The 16,146-nt window shown below is 37.3% G+C and overlaps 1 protein-coding gene across 1 annotated transcript in view; it reads left to right on the top strand.

Moving 5' to 3' along the window:
* The window catches only part of CDCA2 (cell division cycle associated 2), a 41,803-nt gene extending 26,076 nt beyond the window's left edge, over positions 1-15,727 (top strand). The window contains 4 exon segments of the mRNA XM_019714196.2: positions 837-971; positions 11,753-11,921; positions 14,367-15,514; positions 15,516-15,727. Of these exon segments, the coding sequence (XP_019569755.2) occupies positions 837-971; positions 11,753-11,921; positions 14,367-15,514; positions 15,516-15,593 (1,530 nt within the window). The 3' untranslated portion in view covers positions 15,594-15,727.
* The last annotated feature ends 419 nt before the right edge of the window (positions 15,728-16,146 follow it).

Below are 16,146 nucleotides of genomic sequence, written 5' to 3'. Positions count from 1 at the left end.
ATCGTGGCTTGATCAATGTCATTAAGAGCTAATACCTTATCCCATCACTTATGTATGTAACTCAGGGTCATGATGTCTTCCTGATTTGGTTTTAACTAATTCTTTTAGAAGAAAAAGTCAGTAAAACAAAAATGCTTTCAGAGTTTGTGTCCGTGTGGAAAGTAATTTGTTTAAAAAGCTTCTTGAGATCTGTTTGGTTTTATGTTTTTTTATTGAGATACAAAGGGGAAAAGAGTAGTATGTAATTAGCAGAGCTAGAAAATGGCATAAAGATAATCTTTTTAAAAATTATACTTTAACAATGTTTCTACTGTTTTTGGTGTAAGCATAATTTTCATTGAATGCATGTCTTTTGCTATTTTATTAAATTAGATAAAATAGGAGTTTTGCCTATGGCATCATAGTGTAGAAACATGTACTATACTGTTATAGGATTTTTAGCTGATGTTGTATGATAAACCCAGAATTTAAACTTAGGTAATCTTTCATTATTTTTTTTTCTCCATAGCTCAACAGCAGTTAGGTGCTAACTTGTAGATGCTCATTAAATGTTTTGATGAATAAATCAGCTATTCTTAAGGTTTTTTAATTCTTCCTTAAAATAATTGGGCACAATGCATATGCTTTTGGGTCTACGTTTGATAAATCCAAAATTAGTTGTTACTGTTTCCTCCGTTTGAGGTTAAGTTGGGTAAAATACTCCTAATGGTATTTGTGACTTAAGAGGAAATGGGATATAAGAATGGTAGAAGCAGCATGGGAAGGAATAAATGTGAGAAAACACACATTAAAATGTAACTGTTTTATGGTATTCCCATTTAAAATTTTCTATATAGCAATCGATCGGTTTTGCAGAAGAGAGTGTTTGCAGCTTACATAATACAGAAGCTCAGCCTTGTAAAGAAAAGAAAATTAGGAGGAAATCTCAAGAAAGCAAGCACACAGACAAAGTACTTGCTAAAAAGAATCAGGTAAGTGTGTGTGTAAAGATAAAGAGTAGAAGTGGTGAATTTGTTGTGTGGTTAGGAAAACGTGGAAACAAAGTTTTTTCCAGTTAACATTGGACCAAGAATATTAAAGTCTTCTTATCATGCAATAGAAAGAGCCATAAGAGGCTATATATTCCACTCTCTTAATTACCCGAGGGCCATTTTTGCATTTCCTTTATTGTGTTCAGTAGATCCAGCACAATAAATCTGCACTCAAATATTAAACTGATTCTTATCCTTTAATCTAATCTAACGTCACCCTGTGTGGGGACTCCTCTAATTTCCTAGGGATGAGGGCACCATCTTCCACTTGTGTGACCTTGCTTCTGCCAGTTGCTGGATCACTTCCCCATATTTACAGAAGAATTTAGAAACTAGCTCTCAGTCTTCCTCAGTGCACTAAGGCCTATCCCGGCTCAGATGATTTCACAGGTCTCTTAATGAATAGCCGATCTAGCACCGTGACCCACTTACTGGTCCATTTCCCTTCAATTATCTGGACCTTCCTCTGCCATACCCACAGCTTGTTGGTACTACCTAAGCCCATCCCACTTTTAATAACACATTTATATGTCCCATTCTGTGACCCAGCCTCCTATCCATCCAGTACTTTCACTCCCTCACCCAGGTGTCTCTGCTGTACTAATAATCTTCTGGCCCTCTGCTTACCTTCAAGCTTTCAGATATCCCTAACTTCCTGTGTTTCCTCGTTCATCCTAGTAAGTCGCGTGAGCTGTTTTCAGCCACTCTTGTCCGTAATCTCAGTTCTTCATCCCTTTTATTCCACTCCAACACTGGACTTACCTAACCATGATCCCCTCTCCCATCTAACATCATTATTGGAGAGACTCAAACAGGTGCTTCTACAGGTCCATTGTTCCACATATTATCTGACATATGGTCTCATTCTCCACCACTTTGCCACTTTACCTTATTCTTCCAAGGTATTTAGTAACTTAGTGACCAAAATCCAGTGCATCCTATGAGGTCTTGTTCTTACCATCTCAGCAACACTTGACATCACTGGCAACACTTCTTTGTCGTCTCTGTCAAAGGTTTATTTTCTTCGACCCATCCTTACATGCTTGTATTACCCAGAGTTCTCTTTGCCCTTCCAAATGGTATATTTTCTGGGTGGTTTCATATGCAGCATGCTTGATGACTCCCAAATCCTTCTGATCTATAAACCTGTGTACAGCTGCCTTCTAGAGAGCTCTTCTTAAACCATCCTACAAACACCTAGTAAAAAAGTCACCATTTCCAAAATGGAATTCTTCAATCTCACCCCAACACACACCCACCCAGAACAGTCAGTAAACTTTTCTGCTTCTTAAAACAAAAACTGTTTTAAACATGGCACAAACCACCCCTAAGTCAGCAAAGCCAGAAGAAACTGGATGTTTTCTGGTTCAGTCCCTCTTTTTAGATCATGTACTCCTTTGCTTAAAAAAAATACATGTAAGTTCAAAAATATGCATACATTTATTTAATTGCATTAGAAATTGGTTACCCTCATACCTATACCTACTTCTTCACATAAAATCAATAGTCAGAAAGTTCAAGATGGGTTGAGCATTATGTCTTTCTCCAATCAGTCCCAGGACCCCACTAAATCAAAATAATTGATGTAATAGGAAGCTTAGAACAGCAGTGTGAAGAAGGGAATGAAGAGTATGAAGCAACAGATGACAGCCTTCAGTGAATTTCTGGAAGACAAAGTAGATGGGTGCGTGTTGACAGATAAAAGAGATGGAAAGATTTGCAGCTCAGAATGTGCCAGGAGGGAGCGAGAGGCTCTGGGAGCCAGCCTGCTGATGGGGCCTCCCAGAGACTGGGCCCAGGACCGATAAGTACATGGATGTTGAGAGTGAGAAGTGGTAATGGGAAACGGATTAATGGAAGTCCTGTATATGGAACAGTTGGCACCTGTTGGCACCCCAGCCCCCTCTCCCACCCTAATGCCCAGAATAGATGTTATCATCTAGGTTAAAGCCTTCATTCTGGTGTTTGGAAAGTCCCACAATCTTAACTGCCAGCTCTTGCCCTGAAGCAGAGCCTACAATTGATGCTCCCCATTCTCCCTGTCCCACACAGAGTTCCTAGTGGAATTGTCACACAGGAAAGAGACTGAGCTGGAAAGCAGAGGACACTCATACCAATTTCCAATCTTAAGTAAGAATCAGACAACTGAGTAGAACCAAGAGCATAAAAGACCAATATTAAAAGGTTGAAAAACTGATCCCAGAGGGAAATGTTATTCAGGGAATAGAAGGAAACTTTATAAAAAAATATTCTGATATAGTCAGATTTAAGAAAGTATGCATAAAACTAAGAAAGGGATGCTATTAAAAAGAAGCAGAGATAAAAATATTTGCAAAAATACAAAATTTAGTAGTTGGACTAGAAAATGAAATTAAGGAAAGTCTTCTGGAGAGTAGAGCAAAACAGCGACAGACTAGTTACAAGAGACTTGGAAGACCAATCTAGGAGATTTCATAGGAACCTCAGAACAAGAAAACAGAATGGAAGAAATTGTAAAAATAAGAGGATTTCTTAGAACTGAAGAAAGGAGGCTTCAAGTTAAAAGAGTCTACTGAATGCCTAGTGCAATGAAAAAAGGTCAGGACTTGGACATGTCCGTGTGAAATGGAACACTACGGATAAGGAGCAGAGTGGACTTCAACGACCAGGAAACAATTACCAGTGGCATCAAGTTTAACAGCAGTCTGAATGCCGAAAGGTAATTCAACAGGACATTTAATGCTTTGAAAGAAACTATTTCAGCCCAATATTCTACATCCAGTCAAATTTAATTAAGTGTGAAAGAAGAAAATAAGGATATTCAGACATTTCAAGGACTCTGAGAAGTTTTTCTTTGGTTATTACTGGAGGAGATACTCAAAATGAGGAAGGAAGCTTGAGAATTCAGGACTCAAAGGGAAATCTCTGATTATAGCTGTTCAGCCAGCCTGGAAGATCAACCAGTCCAAATGTGAGCAAAAGGGAAGGGTGTTCCTTTCTGGTGGGAAAAACAGAAAGATCGATGATTAGGAAAATGGAAGGTGTGCCATATAAGAAGAAAAAGAAAGGTCATTATATATCATTTCAAATAAAAGTCTATATACAAAGGTTTTGGACCAAACCTGAGTGTGATTTCAAGCAATAATGGAGTCTAAGGAAAAGTGTCTTTTATAGTGCTAGGAATCATCCACAAGGGGGCGCCAGAGGAAAGGAAAGCAGTGTGAGGTCTCATTGACAATGAAAAATGCTTACACAGTCATGATGATGTAAATGCTATTTTCAACTAAGGGCAAAGCTTTAACAACTTGGTTGTTGTGTAAGATGATCTAAATGTAGCTAATGGCAGAAGGTGAAAAGTGGGTAGAAAAGATGGAGGCGAGGGTGTTAACACTAAAGGTATAGTGGTTAAGAGTACAGGCTCTAGAGCCGGATAACCTGGGTTCTAAATCCTGGCCGACCCCCTTCCCAGCACGGGCATGGTAGGCAAGAGTCTTGATTTCTCTATTGGTTTTAAAGTGGAGGTAGTAATGTTACTTATTTTATAAGCTTATTGTGAATACTAAGTGTATTAGCAACGCCTGGCCATAACAAACACTATGGCTGTTAATTACAATTATCATCTTACAAATTAGAGGTTCAAAATATATTTTTTAAGTTGGTGCAAAGAAATAGAAGTATAAATTCACAGGTAACCAGTGGAAAAACCAAAACTAACACAGGGAAGAGGCAGGTTTAGTTTAAGCGAGGAGCAGCCTCATCTTTTGTGGCAGGAATCAGTGGAGATCTGCACTGTACTGTGTGCTTGAAACGTTCTAAGAGAGCACATCTGAGGTGTTCTCCCTGCGCGTGCGCGCGCACACACACACGGTAACTGGGGTGACGGATGGGTTCACTGACTTCATTGTGATAATCATTTTATAATGTATGTTAAACCATCATGTTTTACACCATTAAAAAAAAATCACGTACAACCTAAATATATACAATATTTATTTCTCTATCATACCTCAGCAGAACTGGAAATATTTTGAAAATAAATAAAATTGCTCACTTGGGAGTAGCTTTAGAATTCATAAGAGTAAATTCCTTTATCACCTAGAAATGGAGAAAGTTTCCAAAATTTGGCTCAAAACCCAGAATCAATGAGGTCAAAGATCAGTAAATTTCACTTCCATGTGACCCAAACAACATGGAGTGCGCATGGGGAAAAAAACAAAGACAAAGGACAAACTTGGGAAAAGATATTTGCAATTCATATCAAACTCAAAGGATTGCTATCACTGATATTTAAAGAGCTTCTAAACAGTAAAAGTGACCAACTAGAGAAAAATCTCCAAGAGATGTTTTTAAAAAGTCACAAAATTAAAATGAAAATGGCCCTTAAACATAAAAAAAATGTTTAGACTTGCCCGTCATAATAAGAGAACTATAACTGTCGCATGCATTGAGATGCCATTTCTTACCATTTTAGATTAGGAAAATTCTAAGTTTGACAATATACTCTCGGTGAGGCTGGGGGTAAACAGGCATGTTCATAGTTTTCTGTTAGTGCAAATCCCCGTGGAGGGCAGTTGGGCAATATTAAGTCAAATTAAATATTCATTTATCTTTTGACCTAGCAGTCCCATTTCTAGGAATCCATCGCAAAGATCTAATGACAAAAATTCAGAAAGGCATATGTACAAATTTATTGTAGCACTCTTTGTAATGCCAAAGACTAAAAGCAAACCAAATGTCCATCAATATGACACTGGTTGAATAAACAATGATGTGTTCACAAAGTGAATATTGTAGCTGTAGAAACTTTTGTAACAGAAGAAAAATTCCAAGTACTGCTATGGAATGATGCCAGGATGCATTTACTATTAAGTGGGGGGAAAAAAAAACAACACTGGAAAATGATGTGTATAGTAAGCTACCTGTTATGAGGTGAACTATGTTTCCCCAGAATTTGTATGTTGAAGCCCTAACCCCTGGTACCTCAGAATGTGACTGTATTTGGAGATGGGGCCATTCTTGAATGGTGGTTACGTTCAAATGAGTCCCTTAGAAGGGTCCCTAATCCAATCTGACAGGTGTCCTTTTAAGAAGAAATTTGGACACCAAAGCAGACACCAGGTGCACCCACACTGGAAGAAGACCATGTGAAGAGGCGGTAGGAGGGCAGCCATCTGTACACCAAGGAGAGGCCTCAGGAAACCAACCCCACCTTGATCTTGGACTTCCAGCCTCTAGAATTGTGAGGACATAATATTGTTTAAGCCAGTTGGTCTGTGGTATTTTGTTATGGCAGCTAATATGGAGAACTACCTTTTAATCTAAGAAAGTAGGGAACATTTAAAAATAACAATAAATGTATGTGTATATACACGCACATAACATCTCTCCATTAAAAAGAGTGGGAGAATAAAGCAAAGACAAATAAAAACTGGTTACATAATAGGGAGAGGCGATAGGAGGGAATAGGAAGGAATGAAAGCTAGACGAATGTCTTCCTTTTGATATTGAACCATGTAAATGCTTTTTACATGACTATAAAAATTAAATCAAATTTAGGAAAAAGAGCAATCCCTGAAAATTGAAAACGAAATGAAACAAATTATCTAACTATCAAGTTGGTGGGTTAACCTGACAAATAATTTTTTCATACTTAAAAATTTGAAAAATCCCAGTGGGCTATATGCTAAGGACAAAAATAACTGCAAAAGAAGCTTAAACAGTGTGAAGCACTCACATTGATAAATTCAATCTAGAATAAAGAAAATAAGCAGTTTTTTTAAACTGTCATTAGGAATCAAGACTTTTTTTATGAGATGAAAAACCATTTAAAATCAAATTCAAAGCCTTGCTAGACAAAATTTGAATGGGAAATATCAGTATGAAATTATGTTTTTTCCTTTAATTTTCTAGCTCTGTCAATAAGGTTTAGAAGCAGTGAGCATCTCCAGTACGTAGATTGCCCTCTCTAAATACCATTTCCTACTAAAAGGGATCAGGGTTCCTTAGTGAAATGGCTGCTTTCAGATTTACAACAGCAAATGTAGAAAATGAGCCAAGGTCCGCTGTGCAAGCAAGGAAGTGTAAAACACTGCTGGGGTCCTGTTAGAAGACACGGAACTATCTAGAAGGGGCTACCACTGACCCAAAGTGGGACAGTGTGACCATCAGAAATAATGATTGCAACAGATTGAAATAAATATCAAATATGAAAAAAACACATCAGTTCAGAATGATTAATAACAAATCTTAAAGACCACCTTGAAGCTGTCTAGTACATCAACTCCAAAAACCAGAAAATAAAGTTTGAACTCTTATTTCAAGTAAATAATTGATGAGGAATTTCCACTAGTAAGTAAAAAAGACGTGTTCGTGAAAGCTGTTGAGTGTTACAGTATTAGAGTGGTGCAAAAGTAATTGTGGTTCTTGCAATTATTTTTAACCTTTTAAACGGCAATTACTTTTGCACCAACCTAATAGATAGAAGTCTGATGGGGGAGCATAATGGATTAATCAGACTGAATGCCTGAGCCCACTGCATTCATAATGCCACAGAAGGAGGGTGGGTCTCCTGATGCTGTAAAGAAGTATAAAGTATACAACCATCCGTGAAATGCTCAAAGCTGATTCTGATCAAACCTAGATTTAATGACCAGTTATAAATACAAGGATGGAGAAACATAAAGACACATCATGGTTGCAGTGAGCCAAACTCAGTTTGGCTAATTCTACAGGATAGATGACTCAGTTTATTCAGCAAATAAATGGCAAGAGGAAAATAATAAAGGAACCATAGATTTTTATAAGAGATCTCTGAACCAAATGGAATGTGTGGAGAACTTATTGGAATCCTTATTTGAAAAGTTGTAAAAAGCCATTTATGGACCAATTGGAGAAATTTGAACTCTGAGGAGGTATTAGGGAATATTGTTGTCATTATGGTATTTTGTATTTAAATGTTTTATTTTGGGATAATTTTAGAAATACATGCTATTGTAAGAAGAAATAGAGAGATCCCAAGTACCTTGTACCTAACTTTTTCCAGTGGTGACATCTTGCAAAACTATTATATAATATCATAATAGTACAATATCAAAATGCTGTCATGATACAGGACATTTTGTCAACACAGAGATCTCTCCTGTTGCCCTTTTGTGGCTGCGTTCATTTCCCATGCCTACCCCCGGCTTAACCCAGCAATCACTAATCTGTTATCCGCTTCTTTAATTTTCTCATTTTTAAGAATGGTATGTAACCTGTTGAGACTGGCATTTTTCACTCATCATAATTCATTGGCGCTTTGGTCAGGTTTTTGTGTTTATCAATAGTTCCTTTTATTTCTGAGTAGTATTGGTTGTTATAAAAGAAAAAGAAGTAATCATTTTGCAGTATATACATATATCCAATAATTACATTGTATGCCTTAAACTTACATAATGTTATGTCATATCTCAATAAAGTTGGAAAAAATAAAACTCCATTGTAAAAGAAATCAACAATAAAATACAATGTCAGGTAATAACATATTTCATTTTGTTGTGGAAAAAACGAACCCTTCTGTCTTAGAGATACTATAGGATTTGCAGATGAAATGATGTAATATCTGGGGTTTGCTTTAAAATAATCTGGGGGGTTGGTTATACATGAATCTTGATTTCTATATGTTGGTAATTGTTGAAGCTAGTTGATAGGTACATGGGGTTCAATATTCTGTTCTCTCTACTTTGGGTGTGTTTGACATTTTCTTTCATAAAAAGTTAAAAATTTAGCAATATTACCCTTACCCTCCTGTAGAGATGGAGCTACCTACATATCTAATACTGGAACCAATCAATAAGTAAACAGCAGGGTAAGGAAGTGTATGCATTTCATCTAAGCTTTCCTATGCAATTTGATGTGTTCCCATGTACATGAATTATTTTTAAATCATTTTAAAGCTACTCAGAAAGAATTTAAGTCTTAATTGCAGATAAAACAAAAGATAAGCATTCACTTCTGTTGCATGAACTCCTTCACTGTATGAGACGAAATATTGGTGATTCTGGAGTAAATGGAATCACTTTCAGAGCAATACCTTTAGTTGTCCTTTGTCCGCTCCAAGTCATAAACCAACCTAACCGTTTCTAGGTCACATGGCTTTTCTAAGAATCCAGTCACATATGGCTTCTTTTGTTTACTACAGTTATAAGCAAGGCTTTTGTTTTGACTTCAATTTTATTAAGTTTCTAGCCTTTGCAGATGAAAGCTTATGGATAATATCAGTTTGGTGCAAAAGTAATTATGGTTTGAGAGGTTAAAAATAATTACAAAACCGCAATTACTTTTGCACCAACCTAATATAATCACTGCTAGATGTATTTCCATGGCAGACCTCTCAGGTGCTTTAATCTTTAATCTTTTTTTTTGGGTGGTATACTTCTATTGGCCCATGACCATGAAAAAAACGTATTATTCCTTTGTCATGTTTAGCCAATTTTCTGAAGTTTAATTAACTGTACTTTTTCTTTTACATTCATTCATACATTCATTCATGTTTGTTGAGAAGCTACTATGCACCAGGCACTATTGGCAGGTGCTGAAGAAACTTTATATAAACAAAGATTTTCAGAATCCTGCTACAAGGGGATTTTCCCTACCTGCGAACCAGAAATGATTCCGGAAGTTACAACCTGATGACATTGACCATAGCATGTTAGCTGACCGTGTATGTAGGGCCTACGTCACACAGTAATACCACCAGCATAACTTTCTCCCACATCAATACGCAAAGTAGTAGGAAGGAATTTAAAAGAATCAGACTAGCTAACACAAAGCTGTTCCTGTGAGTCAAGCCCTATGTGAACTGTTCCTCGGAGGTTATTTACCACCACAGCTCTTGGGATTCCCATTTTGCAGATGAGAAGGAGGTACAGAGGTTGAGGTAACTTGCTAACGGCTGTAAAACAGTTAAATGGCAGTCAGGATTTGAACTGAAGGCTTCTGGCACCAATGGCCAAATGTTTTTTTTGCAACTTATCTCTGGGGCTCGAGTTGCGATTTTTCTCTTGGCTTCCACAACCATCAACCAATCTATCATTTCCCCGACTGTCCATGGAGGGCAACAGAAGTTCCATGAAAAAATCTTTAATGGAAAAATATTTAACCCCGCATTTTCCTAATGTACATAGAGATGGTTTATACTGAGGACTTCTCAGGGAATCTGATGTTAAATATATATTGTGCATTACCAAGAGGAACATGTATTTTGTACCGTTCTACAATTATTTTTCCATGGAATGTTTTGTTTCGTTTTTATAGGATATCTATAGGTGTCTCAAGGAACAAACCTTCAGTTCTGTGCCACTTCCATAGTCTTACATATCATCTACTTTTTCACACCATTCATTTCGATGCTATCCCCAAATGGTCTTTCCTCAATGTGACATCAAAGGTTGTTTCTCCCTGAACCACCGCGTGGCGAACCCTCACTGCTCTCAGGCTGCTACACAGTGTGCACAAGGGCCCTGCTTGCTTTGTCAGCTGCTTCTGCCACCTCTGTGTGAGCCCAGTGACCACTCACTGCTGCTTGCAGCTCTTCCCCTAGCTGGGCCGGGCCCCGTCTAGAGCTCTGTGTGTGCCCTTCTCTGCTCTTTGAAAAGCCTTTCGGCACCACTCCAATAATCGGCCCATACACTTCTCGCTTGTTTAAGATTTCATTTAGACATTCCATTTCCTGCGGAGCCTGTCCTGACCTCCCGTAGGCCAGGTACCCATCTCCTCTGTCCACATAGGCTCTGTCATGGTCTGTTACGTATTATAATTACTTGCCATTAGACCGTGAGCTCCCTGAAGACCACACCTGGTACGCTTTTATGTCTCATACCTAGCAAGTTATTACCTGCACAGAGCACTTTGTCCACAAATGTTTGAATTCCATTTTCTCGAAGCATTAATTGTTAAAAATGTGTTCTTTATGTTGACCTAGAGTCTGGTTCTCTCCAATATCATCCCACTGAATGTATTTTTTCTTTTTGGTAACAATCTATGATTTTAATACAGTATTTGAGTTTCTCTTAAGTCTTTTCCTTATGAAACTTTTTTTAAACATTAGTTCTCAGTTACCGATATGGCAGTCAGAATTAAATTTAATACTGCAGTCTAGCTATTATTAAAGTAGTTTTTAGTTTTTACAGAAACCCACATGTTTTCCATCAGTTATTACCAGACCTTTGTCCTTCATCTTCTATTTGTTAAAATCCATCTTATTTTGACCCATTCATTTTAATCTTGATTAAATCTTCTGTTGTTTGAATCGGCTCAGCTAGCTTTGTGTCCTCCAGATTTTATGTACACACCTATTGTTTCTTCATCCAGATCTATGGACAGAAAACGGCCTCCCACAGCTTCCAGAAGATGACTCTTTCTAGGTCAATCCTGAGTCATTCTAACTGCATCCTACTTTACAAATATCTCACGTCTTAAGTCTGCCCTACTCTACAGCATTTCTAATCCATTTCTGACTTATCCAGAGCTTATCTTGGCAAATGCTTTGTGGAAACAGAGAACGATACTCTATAATTTGTCAATTGAGTTCTGCTTTATTTATATACTGTATTTTTTGACTTTGTGTAAGGTACTTAGCCCCCAATTCCTGACTCAAATTTCTAAAATTTTAAATGGAAGAGCTGGTTATAAGTTTAAAGGGTCAAAATTGTATATGGTGCTACATCTTTTCTCAATTACAGTGTTTTAATACATTTTCTCAGGTTTTAAGAAGTGGCAGAAAGAAGAAAGCAAAGAGAAAGAAAGGTGTTGAGAAGTCTTTATATGGGGAAAGAGACATCGCTTCTAAGAAGCCGCTCCTAAGTCCTATTCCAGAGCTGCCTGAGGTCTCAGTGTCGCCTGCTCTGCCTAGAGTCCAAAGGCTGTATTCAGGTATTTTGGCCTGTTCCTGTTGTTTATCTTTTCACCACTTTGTTGCTGTTTCACTCTTTTTCCTCCTCTTTCCCCCCTTCAATGTGTAAAGAGTACCTAAATAAAAAATATCAGCTTTTCATATGACCGTGAGGCTATTAGGGAAGCAGCAGTGTCACCTGGACCGTTTTCACATCTGATGGAAGCTCTGGGTCCTCTCCCCAGAGAAACTCAGACACAAGATACTGCATGTAATTTCAGGGGAAATAATTTTCTTTCATCCTATTTGTTTTGCCTCTTAAAGCATTTTGTTAAAGTAAAATGAATTCTCTTTGGTGGTGTAGTCCATCATTAAAAGTGAAGGAGACGATGGCCCAATAATAGATATATCAATTAAGGACAAAAATTTAAAAACACACAAAAAAACACACAAATGCTTGCCCTGTGTTTCAGTACAGTTGGCACTACCAAGCATCTTCTAGAAGTGACATTGGTCAATTGAACTTGATGACCTTGAACGTTGTTATTTAAAAGCAAAGATTAAGTTGGTTGATACGCTGGTTAGATGAAAGTTGGTTTGGAGTTGCATCTGATTTTTAAATTGACTAAATCATGCTGCAGATAAGTAGAGTATGTGTTCATTTAGTGTGTTAATTTTCTGTAGAATCACTTTTAAAACAGAGCTGCCTTTGTCAATCAAACATTGATAGCCTACATTCCATTTGCAACATTCCAGAGAGGATTTATAACAGATTCGAGGATGGATATGGCACATGCCACTGAAAACTCTTGGCTTCTGCCTACTTGTTCATTTCAGGAAAGCACGAAAGTTTAAACATTAAGCACACAGCCACCCCAGAGTCATACACAGGCCCCGGCAGCCCCTGGAACCAGCAGGGGCAGTAATGTCCTACCCCAGCCTTTCCATTTGGTACCTTTGGGACAGGAGTTGGCCACCCCACCTCTTTTATTCTGGCCTGATGCTGCTTACCCTTTAAGATGTAGCAATGCTGGCTGCCTTTTCCGGAAATTTCTGTGTTGGCTTCATACCTTTACCACCTGGTTTATAGTCATCTGTACACCTCCATTCCGTGTAAATTGCGTCCCTTTGGAGTCTTAGTTTCATTATATCCCCAGTATAAAAACTAAGAGGAGTTTTCCCCAAAATGTTTAAGCAATGACTGTTAGGATATGTTTTCCACCTTGTGTCTTATTAGAGAATTTCTTTGTTAAAATACCTGAAGCATATTTTATCTATAAGCAATGGTATATATCATCTGCTTACAAGGGTTTAAAGCAATTCCCTTCTTCCCTCCCTTCCTTTGTTCCTTCCCTCTTTTCGTCTTCTGCTCTCTTCCTCTTTTCCTGCCTCTATCCCTCTCCCCTACCTTCCTTCTCTAGTATGTGAATTTCATGAGCAGTACAAAAATATCCACTTTTGTATAAAGTTGTATAAAGATCCCATCTGACACATTAGTTGGTTGGCCCTGAGTGGATCCTACCCTATGTTAATCTCTAGCTTTACATGTCGTGATTTTAAGTATCCCAATCATGGATATATACCTTTCAAATTGAAACATCGTTTTTCAGATTTTTTGTTTCAGCTTATGTTTTATGTATCTTCCAGTCTTGATTTTATTTAGGACATTTCTTACACTATTTGGCTAAGTAAAAACTGTATTACCTGAGATAACAAAAGAGATGGCATCTAATAGCACCAAGAGTTAGGACCCATGATGCCTGATTCATTTAGGCTGCGTTATGTAACTTGAAAACCTTGATGTTTTCTTTACCTGTGATGTGACACAGTGTGTCAAAAACACATGACAGGCGCCACATGGCAAGAAGTTCCTGAAGGATGAATTTTCAGTCATAGATTAGGGCAGAAGTGGGGAGATTTTTAGAATATTGAAACAAACGTGGCTCTATTTGAGAGTACAGTTGCAGTTTATATTAATTTTGTAACACAGGGCGTGAGACCTGAGTGTTCAGGGAGTAACCTTTTAGTGAAGTTCTCAAGCCCCCCCGAATTCCAACTTTTTCCCCCTCTATTTCAGAAGAAACATTGATAGAAAAGTTTCAGAAGCATATGTTGCCTGTTTTCAGTAATTCATTTTTTAGGGAAATGGAAAATGTGGCTGCCTCATGCTAATTGACCTTGTAGTGTGGGAAGTACATTAGAATAGGGGAGGCAAATTAAGATATAGTTCTCATTTTTCTGGTCTGAGACTATGTGCTTTGCTATTTCATGCATTAAATACATATTTTCTTAAGCTGTGGGGTTGGGGAAGAACTAAAAGGGAAAGGAAGGTGACGGATAGGGGCATGTACAGAGTGACATTTTGTAGGTCTTGTGATTTTTGGAAGCTTGAAACACAGACTACCATGTGGCACCTGTATGATTTGTTAAAGTTTATTTTCACTGTGACTTTTTAATTAGATTCAAACTTATTTACATGCCCATAGATGGTTCCAACTCAGATGGTGAACTTGAAGAAGTGATGCTTCCAGAAAGAAAGAATCTTTTGCCTCAGAACTCGGATTTTCAGATGAAGCAAGACTTGACTAAATCCGATGTGTCTGAATTCTGCAGCTCTTACATAAAAAGCTCCTTGTCGCTTATTAACGCTAATTTTGATCAAGATTCAAATATAAGTACTATAGAAATTCATGAAAGTAAAAATAATCCAAAAGCAGAAATTAAGTTGGAAAGTGAAAATGAACTAAAAACTGAGACCGAGAATGAAAACAGTCATATTTCTTGTGCTTCTGTGACCAAAAAACCCATTGTATCAGATCATCCAAAATCTGATTTTATTCAGCAGTCCCAAGCATTTTCTGCTGCTGGTCAAAATGCGGAAAACTTTTTTCAAAGCTTTAAAATTTCAGAAGATATAAAGCGTGAAAAACAGGATGACCTCTTACTAGCTTCTGAAGGGAGACTGCTAACCAAGCCTTTAATGTCTGACTCACAAAAAAAATGTGATTCTTCAGAAGATGTCTTAATTGACAGTATGAAAGAAAATAAAAGTCAAAGTGAGGATTTGGAGAAAAACGTGGCAGAAAGTAGTAGTGGTGTGAGTTGTAAAAGGAAACACAGAAGACGCTCTATGTGTTATTCTGATGGTCAAAGTTTACATTTGGAAAAAAATAGAAATCACAAACCTTCCTATAGTGTGGGCAGCTTTGAAGCAATTAGTTTAGAAAAATCTGAACTATATAAAGATTTATCTGACTCCATAGAGCAAACCTTTCAGAGAACAAATAGTGAAACGAAAGTCAGACGTAGCATGAGGCTACAAAATGATTTGGAAAATGAAGGGCTTGTCTGGATTTCACTTCCAGTTCCTTCCACTTCCTTCACTTCCCAAAGAACCAAAAGGAGAACAATATATACATTTGACAGCAGAGAATTTGAAAGTATGTCCCCCAGAAAAAAAGTTGTGTCCTCCAGCCAAAAACCTTGTATACCGCCCTCCACATCAGGTCAAGAGAACAGTGAGGGCTTTGCAGCCATTTCTTCCAGTTTACCTGAAAAGAGAAGGAAGAGCTTTTGTACATCTGCACTTGCAAACACTGAAAATGCTAAGTCAAAATGCTACAAAAGAAGAACCTTCTCAATCAGAAGGGAGAAAGCTCTCAAAAATGACTGTCAAGAGAATTAAACATTTCGGGAACTACAGCAATAACTGACATTTCCTGCAGAACATTTGGCAAGAGAGAAGGTAACCATCCATGCTTAAAAGATTCTTTCATTCTAGTTCCCATTCTTTGTTCAATTTCAGTGTTTTAAAAGTTTCAAATAAAATCATTTGAGTTGAACCTACTTTTAAGTAGAAATAAGTGAATTTCTTTATCATTAAATATGTCCTCCTCCAAATGTTAAATGCTTTAGTAGTATTTGGTGCTAAAAAGGATTGTTTTTAGCCCCAACAATATGTTAAGTTTTATTTCACATTAGTACATATTCACTGCCAAAGATTTAGAGTCTCTGTTGTAAAAAAGCATCTTTTAGAATTGACTTGTCATATCTGGATGAGGAGAGGTTTAAAAAAAAAATTGATAGAATTAATTTAACTATCAAAATTGAAGGTTAATATAAGGTTGAAAGCTGTTTTAAAAAAAGTGGGGTGAGATGTGTTTTTTAAAATACTGCAAAAAAACTGGTTGAAAGTTTTAACAATTAGGAAAGATGGAAATTATAAAACTTGTTCTTTTGGGGGGGTTAAAGTTACGAGAAGCTTAA

Source organism: Rhinolophus sinicus, linkage group LG07 (genome assembly GCF_036562045.2).
Source record: "Rhinolophus sinicus isolate RSC01 linkage group LG07, ASM3656204v1, whole genome shotgun sequence".
Taxonomy (NCBI): Eukaryota; Metazoa; Chordata; class Mammalia; order Chiroptera; family Rhinolophidae; genus Rhinolophus; species Rhinolophus sinicus.
This window is presented reverse-complemented; position numbering and strand designations above follow the sequence as displayed.